Source organism: Centrocercus urophasianus, unplaced genomic scaffold (assembly GCF_019232065.1).
Source record: "Centrocercus urophasianus isolate 14NV4802_14NV808 unplaced genomic scaffold, USGS_Curo_1.0 seq_17, whole genome shotgun sequence".
In the NCBI taxonomy this organism is placed as follows: Eukaryota; Metazoa; Chordata; class Aves; order Galliformes; family Phasianidae; genus Centrocercus; species Centrocercus urophasianus.
This window is the reverse complement of record NW_024884722.1, coordinates 201,938-217,526: the sequence shown is the minus strand read 5'-3', so window position 1 is coordinate 217,526 and position 15,589 is coordinate 201,938. Positions and strand designations below refer to the sequence as shown.

The 15,589-nt window shown below is 44.6% G+C and overlaps 1 protein-coding gene across 3 annotated transcripts in view; it reads left to right on the top strand.

The window, feature by feature from the left end:
• Nucleotides 1–15,589, top strand: part of INPP5A (inositol polyphosphate-5-phosphatase A) — a 175,552-nt gene that overhangs the window by 81,951 nt on the left and 78,012 nt on the right. For all 3 annotated transcript variants that reach the window (XM_042818501.1, XM_042818502.1, XM_042818503.1), the window contains exons 7-8: nucleotides 5,471–5,523; nucleotides 11,596–11,715. In XM_042818501.1, the coding sequence (XP_042674435.1) occupies nucleotides 5,471–5,523; nucleotides 11,596–11,715 (173 nt within the window). The remainder of the gene's footprint in view (nucleotides 1–5,470; nucleotides 5,524–11,595; nucleotides 11,716–15,589) is intronic.

The window sequence follows — 15,589 nt, the reverse complement described above, 5'->3', positions numbered from 1 at the left end:
ATAAGTTCAGGGACAGAAGAAATGTTTTAAGCCTGACTAGCTGTGAAGGCCGTGGCAAAGAACTCATTAAGTACCTCAGCCTTCTCCATGTCTTAGGAAGCCAGCTCTCCCTTTTCATTTATATGGGGACGTACACTCTCCTTCACCCATCTATCTTGTCTGCCCAGTGTATCTGAAGAAACCCTTCTTGTTGTTTTTTACATCCCTCCCCAAGATCAGTTCCATTCCTTGGCTTTCCTGCCATCCCTGCCCATCCAGGTAGCATGCCTGTGTTCTTCCCAGGCAGCCCATCCCTGCTTTCATTGCTTATACTTCTCCTTTTTTTTCCTCAGCCTGGCCAACAGGTCCTTGCTCAGCCTTGCTGGTTTCCTGCCTCATCTGCCTGATTTCTTATACTGGGGGATGGAGAGCTCTTGTACTCTCAGAAAGGCATCTGTAAAGTGCTGCCAGCTCTTTTCTGTTCCTTTGTCCCTAAGGAGAGTTTCCCAGGAGATTTCATCCAACAGTTCCTTAATGCAGGACATTGCTTGGTATGTTGAGTGTTCTTGCTGTTTGGTATTGGCCATGTCAGCTGCAAGAGTTGCCATTTTCTCTGTGAACTACAGTGTCCCTTTAAGAAGCTGCGATTGCACCGCAGTCATTGCCACTTTAATATGTCTTTCCTTCGTGCCCCTGCTTTGTATGGTTGAATAGACCCTTGCTGGGTCACTCTTTAATTTGATATGGTCCCTCTCAGTAAAATGATGGAGAAAAGATGAATTAAGGCTCTGTGCTAGTTGTTATCAATCATGGTTTGTGTGCATTACTTATTGCTAACAGTGCTTTTTGACATTAGCCCTCTATAACCTCTCTCTTCATGTTAATGTTGTCTGGAGGTCCTTTTACCCGATGTAGCGGAGGTTATTTATGTAGGTGGTGCTTCTGGGGGGTTTCAAAAGGTCAGCACGATCTCCTGAGAGACTCTGCTCACAAAGAGAAGACTGACGGAATGTAACTGCAAGTTTTCAAGTTGTGATTTTTTTTTGAGAGCTTCTAATAGGGAGATGTCACAATTTCAGTGAGGCATACTGAAGCAACAGAGTTGAAAAGCATCTAAGTTATACTGCTGTTCTTAAAACCACTGTTTACAGTGTATGTGTAAGGAAATGCCAATCTACAGTAAGAAATTCCTGTATTTTATCAAGTCAGAAAAAATGTGTTGCATGTAGCTTTTAATTGGCTTGTGTTAATGAAGACTTGCCTGAAACAGAATAAGGCAGTTGAGCCTAAGGCTGAGCACACCTTAAACTAAAATTACTTCTGTTGGTGCAGTAATCGGTGACAGTCATAGCAAAGCCCTGCAGCAGGCCTGCCAAAGAGGGGTGATGATTGATGGCAGGACTCTTGGTCTCATGTGCTTTGGTTACACTAAACCTTAATCTCACTGTACATACGTGAGTATATGGCAGCAGGCAGGGCACACCTAAGGGAGAAACAGGGCCTACTGATGTCGTGGTGAGGCCTGTCGCTGTCATCTGAAAAGGGGGAGGTTCTGGAGGGCTGTGGAATGTGAATGTCATAGCTGTTTTCAAGGAGGGCTTAAGGGAGGGTCCCAAGTAGCCATCCTGTCCTTATCTGGAGGAAGGGGTTGGAGGAGGTCTTTCTAGATGACCAGCTGGGAGCTGGCAATGGCTTACAGGGTGGTGATCTGTGGTGCAAAGTGTGGCTGGTGGTGGTCCTCCAGACCACGCTGGGTTCAGCATCTGTTTGACAGCTTACACAGCAGGATGGATCACATCTGCTTTGCAGATGATGTGCAAAGTAGCAGAAAATATGCTAGAGGACAGGGCTGCTGTTGAGAGGAACTTCAGCAGGCTGTAGAAGCAGCCTGATGGGAACGTTGGTGAAAGTTAATGCTAAGTATCCTCATACTGGGATGGGATAACTTGTGGGCAGCACAGGCGTCCTGAAAATACAAAAGCACCCAGGGTCTTGTTGGACAGAAGTACAACGTGAGCCAGCACTGTGGCAGCACAGAAAGCTAGCAGACTGCCAGGATGTGTCAGGTCCCCGGAAGGGACTCTTCTTCTCTATTTGCTCCTCTCGGAGGCCAGCATTGTGTTTCCAGTGTCTTGTTTGCGAACCAGACAAACATGGGCAAAACAGAACAAGTGTGGCAGAGGCACCAAACTTGTTGGGGCTGAAGCAGAGATGTGAGAGTCTGGAGAGATGGTCTGTGCAGAAGGAGAGACTGGGATGGGGGCTTTGGAGGGGTGGGATGAGGCTCTGCTGGGTACAGAGCAGCAGTGGGACAAGGGGCAGTGGTCACCAGCTGCAGCAGGGAGAATCCTCTGAATATTAGGAGGCTGGATTTCACCCTGAGGATAAACACTAGAAGAGAGGCAGGCCCAGGTGGGTTATGGAATCAGTGTTGTCCTTAGAGGTGCTCAAAACCCAACTTGGTATGGCTCTAAATAACCAAATATAAATAGCTGTGTTTCAGTTGTACCTCTTTTAAGTGCCTGTTGTGTTGCCAAAGAGGAAAAATAACAAATGAAAAGTGACAGCTCAATCAAAGATAATACTGTGGGCTGCACCATAGGCTTGGAGCATTTGATTTTAAGTTTTGTGTATTATTCTTTAGTAATTAGAATCAATATAGTTATTGTTAAGGATGAAATGACAGTGCCCCTTTTTTCATTGAGATTAAAGCTGATGATGAACGCTTTCAGTATTTAACTTTCTTTTCCCAGTGTTTTCCTTTTGAAATTGAAATTTGCCAAATCTCAACGCATAACAGTATTACCATTATCATCACAGAAACTGTGAATAAAAAGAACTTTATTGGATTATGGCATTTGTAGTTTGCTCTGAAAGCTGGGCTATCAGGAAGAAGTTACTGTTTCGTAACTCCAACCTACCATTCTTTATGGATCTGAATTACTGCCGCAGCCACAGAAAACTTTTAAAATGAAGTAGATATTTATTCACAACCACAAGTGTTCTTCCTCAGTAGAGCTACAGTTTCAGAAAAATAAAGAATTGGGATGTGCTAAGGGAAAACGATAAGGATTTGGATAAATTGTTTCATCCCTGAATGTGTGTCCATCGGCTAGATTTAAGAGTAGGGAACTGGTAGGATTTTCTACCTGAATGTAACCTTTTTAGACCCAAACAAGTTTTCTTGCTTTCAGAAGTACAAATTCTTAAAAAACTGAAGCAGCCGTAAACATCAGCATCAGCAAAAGAAAGGCATAAGATAATATGAAGTCTCTAAAGAAAACAGAAGGAAATGTTTCTTGACATTCTGGAGTTCTGTCCAAAGAGAGAGGTCATGGATAGGAAGATGAAGCACAACTTCATTAAACGAGTCAAAAACATTAAATTTTTGCAAACTGAGGTTCTCACACCAAGTCTCATCAAAAACCATTTATTTCAGTCCGTATCAGATAATTAATGTCAGATTTGTTAATCTGTTTTACTCCCTCTTGTCTACGTCCTGTGAGTACACTGCAAGCCAACTGTAAGTAAAGAGGTAAGAGAAGAAAGCTGTTCAGTGTGTCTGCACGGTATCAGATAACACATGGGTTCAGCAAGATGAAGTACTTTGCTGTTAGTCACCATGCCTGGACTCAGCAGTGCTGAGAGGACCACCTTGTGCAGTCCATTGCTGTAGCAATTGCAATGATGAATCCCTGTGGAAGCGCCTCAGACCTCCTTTGCTGGGGCCAGCACAGCCAGGCGCTCAGACTGCGGCTCTCCTTCAGACCTGGCAGTAAAATCGGGCTGCAGCCACATGTGCAGGGTGGGCTCACACGTCTGCAGAAAGGCCATCCTGAAATTAGCGCTGGAAGCGACAAATACTGGTGTCAAGTTTCCCAACATCTGTAGTGTGTAAATGCACGTAGAGTTAAACTGTCAGATTTTGTAGACAGCTTTTTACTTCTCAGTTTTGTGGCATGCAGGAGCGCTTTCTCCAAGGTGACGAGCACTGTAGTTGAGTGTGGCCCGTGAAATAAGCTGCCACCAGTAATTTTACACTTTTTTCTGGGTTTGGATAGAAAAACTGCACATAAGTAAGTAGTTCTCATATTCCAGCTTTCAAGAACAAAAGCGTGAGTTCAGTAAAATAAACATTTTTAAGTTTTCTTAAGCATATTTGGAATGCGACAGTAGTCTTGGTGCAAATGCAGTGCTGGTGAAGAGAGCAGGTTTGTGATAAGAGCATCCTGAGTGCTGCTACAGAAACCAAGGCGATTTCTGTTGTTACTGTTTGTGCATAAGGAGGGGAGGAGATGGGAGATGAGAACTGTTGTTATCTGATGGTGGTTGTGGAATGAACCATTTGGGTTCTGTGATGGAGCTGGCTATCTCTGCAGGATTTTGGACCTGGAAATCCCATGAGGACTTCTGTTCACATGAGGTTGCTAAATAGAACTGGGGTGTCTCTTTTGAATGCTGTTGGCAGTGCCTTAGGAGAAGTCTGTTTTTGCCCAAGGAGGCTGTGGATGCCCCATCCCTGCAGGCATTCAAGGCCAGGCTGGATGTGGCTCTGGGCAGCCTGGGCTGCTGGTTGGCGACCTGCACACAGCAGGGGGTTGGAGCTGGATGAGCACTGTGCTCCTTTGCAAGCCAGGCCGTTCTGTGGAAGCATAGGGAGCGGTACCCTGACTCTGAGGAGTGCTCTGCTAAGGCTGATGCTTGTAAGTCGTAAGTACTTGCAGACTCTTGCTACAAAATCATTGGCATCATTATTTAGGTCTGTCTGGTGCAATATTCATTACTGAAGAACATTCACCTAGCCCCACATCCATTGTTAACTGTGAATAAATAGGATGCAGAATCATGTCTTTCTGTGGGAGGCTGTAATTTATGGCCATGGCTTAGGAGTGGTGCTGAAGAAATCCTTTTACTGTTCCAGAAGTACACTGGCAGGTGCCCTGGCAGGAGCTGATTTGTGGCTTTCTTGCGGATGTTGCAGTGTTGATAAATGTAATATTTTACCATTATTTAAACTCCCTTTAACTTTTATAGAAATATTAGGTTGGTTGGCTAAGCAGGAGAAATAGCTTTCTAGCACATCCCCTTCATTTTAATTTGATGTAGATCTATGATAAGATTTTACAGTTCAAATAAAATTACAAAGAAGCAGAAGTATTTATGCAGAGACAGTAAGAATTCACTAGTTTAGGGCAAACATCGATATAGTTGTAAAGCTTTATTGATGGGTTATCTTTCATCTGTAAACAACTACCTAGGTCTGTATTCATTTTACTCGTGAATTTGCAACTGAACTGCAGGACCAAAAATATAAATAATTCCAGAATTTGTGAGAAACAGTATGTGTTTGCAAGCTTCCTTGGTCAGTAGTGCTTTTTAGATTCGTTGTGTGGATTAATTTTGTTTTATTAGCTTCTCTGTGTAAATACATATCTTTCATCACAGTAATCCTTTGCTTAAGATAACTGATTCTTATTTGCTTATTTTTCAGTGCAAGTGGTCCAGAAAAGGTTTCATTCGAACAAGGTGGTGTATTACTGATTGGTACGTTGCCTCTTTAACTTCTTTCTGACTGTATGTGTTGTATGCTTTTTTTTTCAGCAGCTGTCTCGAATAAGATGTTCATATACACAAAAAGTAAATTAGTTTCAAAGCAGTTACTTGAATTTATTATTTATTGAGCACATAACACTCTAAGTTGTAGTGAGGCATGTCCAAATGTGAACGTCCAAAGCAGTCTTTTGACCAAACGTGATCGAAGCCTTTCAGTAGCTGTGACCGAGTCCAGGATGTGGAGTCGCAGTGCAGAGCTGAAGGGATCCCAGCCCTCCCACCAGGCCCGACGCGTCCAACAGTCTGCAGCATCTTGCCCTGTTCAGACACTGGTTGTAGGCAGGTGCAGCCCTCCGCTCTGGGGTTTATCAGGGAAACTCCTGCTCTTTATGAGCTCTTTAAGCCAGCCATTTAAGACCCCATCCAGTTTCCATTGAAGCCAGTGGAGGGACTCTACTTTTACTGAATGCAGCTTTTTGACACCAGTTACTACTATGTTATTTTTAATGGAACAGAACTTTTATTCGTCATATTCAGGTCAGGAATCCCAGTTTAAGCCCAAGGCACGGTCCTGTTCTCTGTGAGCTTGCTTATTCTCATCCCAGAGTAAAATAAAGGGCCTGGCAGCCCACCGTTCACCGACCAGAGTTGAGGAGGGTGCAGCAGAGAGCAGGTGGCACGCTTTGCATCTCTGTGCTCATGGACTGCTTCAGAAATAACCCATCAAGTGAGTTTGATATAACCTGCCTGAAAACCGTCCCATGTAAGATGTGCTGTGAAAATCTGAGAAGAAACAAACATTTTTACTCTTGGGATTATCCAACAGCCTAAACAAACCTTAAGGAGGTGAGAGTTGAGGGATGCAGATAACTGTGTGAATACAGAAGTTGAACATCCTTATGTTGTTGTATGTTAGCAGACTTTTTTTAGAAGTACCAGCTAGTATTGACAGGAGGTCTATTTCATGTAACTGAAGCTATTTACTATCTGTGTTTGAAAATAGATCTGTAATAACAATAATATTAGTATTAGTGTATGTAGGAGGGAGTAGCTGATTGTGCAAAAACTGTAACTGAGAGGGCGTGAATATTCTCCTTGGCTTCACACAAGGAGAGTTCAATAAACCCACAGATAGTTTAAATTTCTCTCGTCCCACCTGGAAATTTGACCATAGTTTTTCACCGTTTAGTCGTTGTTCTGGTTTTTACTGCTTATTTTTGTAATAGTCACCTTAACACAAATGACCATAGAGTACTTTGCAATTCCCCCTGTAGTTTTTTCATGTCTTAAAATCACAAGTTTGATCTTCAAGTCTTGAGTGCTCTTGCTTGTTTGCATAAGCATGTTTATTAGACTAAGCAAAAAAAATTTGTGAAAAATGAGAGAGCAGCAATTTTTTGCCCTTTACAGACTTTCTTTTGACCTAGAAATCAAACAGGTAGCTGCTGGATAATTTAAATTCTTGTTGATTTTTCTGTATCCATATAACATGACACATGACTCCGCCAGCAGAGACCTACTGCTGTGGGAGGCACCAGTTGCTAATCTGGCCTTTTCTCTTACATTACAAGAATTCTCTCTATTTGCAGGAAAAAAAAATAAATCTAGGCATTTATGAGAGAAAGAAAAATGAAGCTCTTCATGATTAGATCTAAAATAAATGTTTCATTGCGTGTTGGTAGTAAAAAAAATAAAAAGAGTACTTTCTAAAAGGAGAAGTCTATAGCCAGATGTTCAGATCAGTTAATATACCATGCTTACTTTTCACAAGGGTGTGTTGGGAATAAAAATGAATAGACTCACAGCTATTTCTGATCTGTAATGAGGTGAGATATGGTGGTAGATTCCTGTTTGGAATAGTCTATGAATGTGATCCACATGATATACAGCAGAATCTCAAAGGCTTCTCAGGGCAAGTTGAAGAGGCAAGTTTTGTGTGAATTCTTGAAGGGAGCTATTAGTTTTAACTGCCTGGGGAAGCATCATTATAGGATGTACCTTGTGCAAGAAGCAGAGGGTTTCCAGAAGAGCGAGGAAGTTACCTTATTTCAGAAAACTACCCTCTTCTTCCTCCTCCTTTACTTGGTGATCTGCCCTGGTTGAGTTCCTCTCTGAATCCAGGTTTTTCGTATCCATTATTCTTCATGAGCTTACTGTTAGTATAAATGAGGAATTAAGAAATTCTTTAAAGGGAATTTAAGGGGTAGTCTTGAGATTTCTTTTTAAGAAATGGAAGGAATTTAAGAAAGCTTTCCATTTTGGATGGAAAGCTGTACATGAGCCAGCAATGTGGCCTCATCTGGGCACAGTAATACAAGTGGGACCTCGTCAGTGCAGAGTAGGGGGGCATATTCACCTCTCCTGACCTGCTGGCCATGCTTCTTTAGATGCAGCCAGGGTACAGCTGGCTTTAGGGCTGCAAGGGCACAGTGCTGGCTCATGTCCAGCTTGCCCTCCACCAGTACCCCCTCAGGTCTTTTTCAGCAGGCCTGTGCTCTATCCTTTAATCCCCCAGCCTGTATTGGTAGTTGGGGTTGCCCAGGAGCAAGATCTTGCATTTGGATTTGTTGAACCTCATGACGTTCACCTCATGAAGTGCCCACTGCTCCAGCCTGTCTGGGTCCCTCTGGATGGCATCCCGTACCTCTGGTGTGTCGACTGCGTCCCACTGTTCAGTGTCATCAGTAAACATGCCGAGGGTGCACTCGACCCCACTGTTGATGTCACTGATGAAGGTATTAAAGAGTATTGTCCCCAGCACCAACCCCTGGGGAACACCACTCATCAGCCATCTCCATCCAAACTTTGAGCCATTGAGCATTGCTCTGTGGACTCAATCCTGCAGCCAGTTCTTTCTCAATCAGATAGTTCACCCATCAAATCCCTGAATTTCCAATTTGGAGAGAAGGATGTTCTGGGGTAACGTGTCAAAGGCCTTAATGAAGTCCAGATAGATGACATCAGTGGCTCTTTCCTTGTCCACTGATGCACAGACACCACCATAAAAGGCCATAGTTTGGTCAAGCAGGATTTACCCTTGGCGAAGCCATGCTGGTTCTCCTGTATCACCTCCGTGCCTTCTGTGTGCCTTAGCATAGCTTCCATGAGGATCTACTCCATGGTCTTCCCCAGCACAGAGGTGAGACTGACAGGTTGGTAGTTCCCGGGGTCATCTTATTTACCCTTTTTAAAAATGGGTGTGATGTTACCTTTTTTCCACTCACCAGGGATTTCACCTGATTGCCACGATTTTTCAAATATCAAGGAGAGTGGCTTGGCAGCTGCATCAGCCAGTTCCCTTAAGACTCTGGGATGCATCTCATTGGGACCCAGTGCTTCTCTGCTCTAAAGAGAAAAGTTGTTTTTGAAACCTGAAATCCCAGGAAAAGTAGTCTATCACATGCTAGAGCTGATCTGTGATTTACCTTGCTGAGCACTGGGGAAGCAGACAGGAAGGCCGAGGAAGAGAGGTGATGCTGAGAGGGTGTGCAGTGGATGTTTCTGGGAAGAAAAGGCCAGAAATCCTTGGAAGGCTCTGGACTGAGCCCAAATAGTGGTCCTCAGTGAAGGAGAGAAATGAGACTGTCTTTCATTGATTAATCTAGTTGTAACTCTGTGTGTAGCTTAGCCTGAGGTGAAGAGTGCATGGTTTTAGAGCTCTTCACAAGTCATTGTCTTGCTTCTGCCTTAAGGGGTATATGCACAGAACACAGCACCTGGAAAAGCAGTGTGTACTGAGTGGCATTTCTGTGGTGATCAGCATGGCTTCAAGGGGTCTATGGCAGGGCAACCAAGAAACTGTTTGCCTGCAAAGGGGAGCTGGCGGACCTGTTGTCCTTGGCGTTCACCTCAGCTCCCACGGACAAAGTGCTGTGCCTCTTGGACAGAGAGCGTAGAGCTGGTCTGGTCTGAGCACCTCATCCAGCTGAACTGTGCCAGCAGGACAGGGCCCTTGCTGGAGCAGAGGCAACTTAATTTTGCTTCTACTCTTCCCATAACGTTTTTTCGGATCTAAGAACTGGCTACTTTTGACTTTATTGGCATTCTTTCTGTATGTGAGCACAAAGCCTTTTGAACAACGCAAAGCTGCTCCTGGGCATTAGGAAAAACTTCCTTACTCTGAGAGTGACCAAGCTAGGAACAGGCTTCCCAGCAGGGTGGTTGATGCCTCACCAGTACTCCACAGGCATTTGGACAGTGCCCTCAGTAACATGCTCTAACATTTGGATTGCCCTGAGGAGATGCCCTGATTGGGCTGACAACCCTTGAACTATTCTGTTGTAGTCTATCAAAAAAAATTTTTTCTGAAACACTAGCCATAATTTTAGCATGTAGCAGTAATTTGCATGTAGGATCTGATGGAACGCGCCACATTCTCATTTTCTGGGGGGGAGGATCTTGCTGTTAGGAAGGGTTGTTGTTTACCTACATCTGTGGGCCAAGAGTATTCAAGGTTTTCTACTTTCATTACTCTGGCCAAAAGAGCTTAATCACAAAACAGTGAGATGGTGTCATTTTTGAAAGCACACACCAGGTATCTAGGATACAAAAGGTCACAAGCAGAGAGAATGTAAACCGGAATGCCAGCTTGGGTGTAACAGTTGCACAGATTTCTTTTTGCTGCTCAAGTGGGTCCTATCTGTGAGCAGTTGAAAACTAAAGTTCAGTAGGACAGGTTGCCTTCCAAGTGGCTGTCAGCCCACCCTGAGTGATACCTACTGTGTGATTAACATGATGAAAATAATACGTTTCTCCATGTGAGCATGATTATGACAGAAAATTCCTTCTGCATGAAGGTTTTCTGCCTCAATGAAAAGTGGGAGTGTGTGAAGTGATTTAAGGTACAAGAATACAGTTGTATGCAGGTATGTTGTCAGTCTTGTGGTATTCCTCTTACAAATGCCATTATCAGCCAAAATCAGCCAAATCTTGTGCAGTGTTGTAGCAAATTCCAGTCCCCATGTCAAAGGATGTATGCTTTAATACTGAATATGTTATAAACAGTCCTCACAGCAAGAGGTTGGAAAAATAGGGTGGACATGCAGTGATCACAGGAGGCAACTCAGCTTTTATGCAGGAGGGTAGAGGAAGGATTTCTTTTTCACAGGGGCTTGAAGTTGGTTTCAACGATTAATAATGAACTTCCAGCATGCCCCTATTTCTCTTCTTCCCCTACCCAACTCCATATCCATCAAACTTCCTTAGCAGCAGTGCGCTCTGTTTCAGGGCTCCATGTCAGTCCATGGCTCGACTGAAGGGCAGCACTCAGCTCCTGCCGGCTGCTCCGGAGGATGGCGTGGTGCTTCCCAGCCAGAACCTGCCAGCAGCTGTGTGGGGCAGCCATGGGCTGTGGCCGGGCCCAAGGGACTGCTGCCCACTCACTGCCTCGTGCAAGCAGCGAGGGACGGGTCAGTACTCCTGCTTTCAGGGTAGAATGCAAAGCAGTGACGTTTTACAAATTTTGCTTGTTTTCCAAGACCAGTTCCTCATCATGCAGCACAGTTGGAGCTGAACTCCTGGTGTCCTTTTCCGTGTTGGAAGTACCGTGCAGACTGACCGCTGCTGTCTTGGTGTTCTGTGTGCAGGGGCTGAGGAGGAGCTGCAGTTACACAATTCAGCCTTTAATGTCAGCAAAATTGTGTATCAGTAGCTTTTCATTTTGTTCACTTCACAGCTTTGGTAGGTGCTTAACCACAACATATAAACTTGAAGTTGGTTTTTTTCACACTCAATTTTGGGTTTTAATCATTTTAGTGAGAGAGTGCTGCTCAATTTCCATAGACTGTAACAGACAGAAAGCTTTTCATTTTCATATTATGCATATTTTATGCAGAACCTTACATGCAGTTTTATTTGTGAATGACTTGGCGTAAGTTTTATGATGCTTACTGACAATTGTCTGGTGATGATAGCTTAATTTGCACAGTCTATGTGAGTAAATCTTAAGGGAGTGTGAGGGAAAATACATTGTTACTGTGTTGAATGCTTTGCTGAATGCAACAAATGTTTTTTTCTTTTATCCTGAGTCATTTTATTTTTTTCCTTTTTTTTTTTTTGTCATAGTGCCTTTGACTTGGTAAACATTCATCTTTTCCATGATGCTTCCAATTTAATTGCTTGGGAAACAAGCCCATCGGTTTACTCAGGAATACGGCATAAGGCTCTTGGCTATGTGCTTGATAGGTATGTATTGGCCTCTCTCTATCATCTTTGTTCTTCATAAACAGTTTATAAAACATGTCCCAGAAGGGACATGTAGAAATGTAGAGATTTTTATTCTGTGAACTGAAAATAGACTATGTGAGAGTTTTCTACACAGTGTCAATTACAGATCGGTTTATAACGATTGCTCTTCTAAAATAAACTAGTAAGTTTGAAGAATCTCTCTAAGGTCACCAGAACTTAGTAGAAAGTAGAAAGTAGATGTCTTTTTATAACATGTTAGTTAACTTATTTTTAGTCTGCGTGGCGTCTAATAAAGCTGATTTTTGTGTTTTCAGTTAAAGCATAATAGAAACTAGAAATCGATAGAAGGCTCTGCCCCAGAGGGCTCAAGGAGTGCTGGGACACTGCTCTCAGATGTGGGGTCTGGGTGGTGCTGCGTAGGGACAGGGGTTGAGCTCTGTGACCACTGCGGGTCCCTATCAGCTCAGGATGGTCTGTTACTCCTTGATTTTAGAGATTCTGATTGAAAGAAACCTTTGGGGGCTGTCTCGTCCATCCTCCTGCTCAGAGCAGCACTGACGTTAACATTGGGTCAAGCTGTGCTAGGCTTACCCAGCTGAGTCTGAATAGTTCCACGTGCAGTGATTTACAGCTTCTGTGGGGCACCTGTTAATGCGTTTGACCATCCTTTTTGTGACTTTGTTTTCCCTAATATCCATTCAGAATTTCCCTCAATGCAATTTGTATCCATTGCCCCTCATCTTTTAGTTCATGTTGCTGAAAGTCCGGCTGCAGCTTTTCTGTAACCACGCAGGTGACAGAGCCTCCCTTGTCTGCCTGTCCTGTAAATGAACATGTCCAGCCCTCTGAGCGTCTCCTCATATTGCACGAGCTCCAGCCCCCGCAGCATTAAGCCCTTTTGGTGCTTCAGTCTCAATTCTAGCTGAGCGCAGTGGGTGCCTAAACTTTCTAAAGTGGTAACAGTGTTTGCATGCAGTCATCACTATTATTAATACCATCGTGGTGTATACCAGTGTTACAGATTTGATTCATTTGATGGGTGCTACTATAGTGAGAATGATGTGTTCAACAATCCCAAAAATACCCCCAGAATTTACAGCTGCCCTATTCAGCAATTATAAAGTTAGAAAAAAGACCTCTTGTCTCAAGTAAGATAAGATGCTTTCGGCATGGGCATACATGTACTGGTAATGTAAGCAGGTACTGCTCTGATGAGGCACTGCTTGACCTCATGTGTGCCTGAGAAAGTGAGCTTTAAAGAAGGCACAGTACACACCTGGCGCACAGTGCTTTCCAAGGCCTAAGATGATGCTTAGATTGGGAAAAACAAAAGCAGGGCACTGTGTGTTTTTTCTGTTCATTGTGTTCCCTTACCTGAATGTTTGGTTGTCTTTGAGTCACAAAGTACACAGATGTGCACCTTTGGAAGTTGCGTTCCCTGGCAGCACACCTGTTGCCCTTCTCAGGATTTCATGTCATTATTCTATGTGTATCTCTTCCTCTTAGAGATCTGCTTAGATGTGGAAAAGTGTTGCTTTTTAACATGGGATTTAAGAACAGTGCATGCTTTAGTGAGAACAGAGAAAGCAATAGATTCCAGCACGTGCTAATTTGCTGACTGAACTGAACACAGGGACTTGGATCTCTGCAACAAAAAGCTGATGAACGCTGGTTGATCTGCACTTGGGACTCACTAGTTGGTGTGTGGATCTCATGCTCTGGCAGCATGACGTTGTCCCGTTCCCTGCTGACCCAGCAGCACACCCAACCTGGGGATCACAGAGGCCTGGTCTGAGCAGAGCTGGCATAGCCATCGTGACGTTATGACATCACATTGTACCCTGGGCTGCCGCTTCCCCGTGATTTTTATGGGGACTTCTCTGAGCCCAGGGGGCCCAGGGCATGAAGCATGACAGGGCCACCCAGACAGAGGAGTCACGGGCACCTACTGGCCTCTGAAAGCTTCCCATGGCCAGGCTCAGGCCAGCAGTGGGCCCTGCTGCCCTTGCCTGTGCAAGGGGAGTTGGGCCCTGGGGCAGATGCTGAGTCCTGCCCACCTCCCAGCCCTGTGTGCCTCGAGCTGCTGAGGGAGGGAGTAGGCCTGGGACTGGGGGAGGTCACTGCTCAGCCGGAATTAGGCCCTGGCTGAGGGGACAGACATGTTCCGCTTGCAGCCGTTCCTCCGTGCAGTACACACAGCAACACTTCAGGGAGTTCCCACCACAAATCACTGTTTACTTTCCTGGCAGTCTCCTGCAGGAGCCTGGAAAGTAGCGCTGCCTCTGAACCAAACTGACACACTGTAAAATATCTGTGAGTGTAATGCTGTTGTTTTTCAGCCTGCAGAAAGGGAGGCTCAGGGGACATCTGATCGGTGTTGATAAATACGTGAGGGGAGGTGCAAAGAAGATGGAGCCAGGCTCTGCCCAGTGATGCCCAGGGCCAGGCCCACAGGCCACGAGCACAAGCTGCAGCCCAGGAGCTCCCTTGCCTACGGGCAGCACTGCTGTGCTGGGTGGCTGGCTGAGCCCTGGCACAGGGACCCGGAGGATGTGGGATCTCCTCCTTGGGATCTCCTGTCCCATCTGGACGTGGGGCTGGGCACGGCTCTGGGCGGCTGGGCTGACACAGGGGTGGGCAGAGGGACAAAGAACGCCATGCCATTCTGGGATTCTGTGATTCCCTATCTAAATATTCATTTTAAAACATTCTAAAATGTGGAATATAGTATAAATGCCTTTTCGGTTGCTTTCTATCTGCTGAAATGCCACTCCTTTCTCAAAGTGTTGCTTAGTTAGGCAGGCAGATAGTTGAACAGAAGATGCTGTTTTTTCCCACTGTATACAAGTAGGTGCTTTTCCTGTGTACTCCAGCAGAGGGCTAAGTAGGAATTTCTCCAAAATAGGCATTTATTTTCACTTCTGGGATGTGGTGATAAAAGGATGAACAGGAGTTATTCAGTCTACGTGCTCTTGTGTCTGAGATTCTGTGATACCACTTGTACAGGCTGCTCAAATCATCAGAGAACACAGCAGCACTTGGTTTGTAAATATGTAGCAAGGAGAGATTTGTAAAAGAACTCGTACGTAACTGACAGAGCTGCAGTTAGATCAGGTTCTGTGGTTTGAGAGACAGATTTGTGTGTTCCGTAACATACAGCATATATCAGTGTGAGAAAGACCTTTTTTCCCCCCCTCCATTGGTCTGCTCTCTTTTTCTTATGCTTTGCACTTTGCACACTAGGGGACTTCAGTAAACCGGTATAAAACTCATGTGTTACCTACTACACACTTGTTTACACCATACAGTGTGCTCCATTAGCTAATTTTAGCTTTGGACCTCCCACGATGCCCTGGAAGCAGTAAGGTAACACGACTGTAGCATTAGTGTCAGCCGTGGGTCAAAAATGTCATGATGGTATATCGTTAAAATGTGACACTGCCAAAAACTGCCCCTACTTCCCTGTCCTTAGAAAAGAAAACCTTCAATTTTAGGTTGCACACTACTACTGTGAGTTTGCATTCAGATGAATTGTTCATTTTGAGAGAGCAGCCAGCCGCAGATCCGGACCTCCGTAGTGAAATGATGGGCTGTCTCGCACAAAAGGGGAGTTCTGTAAGAGCAGTGAATAATGGGAAACCCCTTTCATCGGCATTGCTAACCTTTTGGCAGCCACCAGCAAACTCTATTCTGATCTGCTGATTGGGGAGGACAATACACTGAAGCTCACTTTAAATGAATGCTACCACCAACAGTGTCCCCATTCAGAGGGTTTTGGGAACCATCTTTGACCATTGTCTGCCATCACTCCTTCAGACAGTAGGAAAAGGGAAAGTGAGAACGTCTATAGGGGGAAAAGTACTTCTTTTCT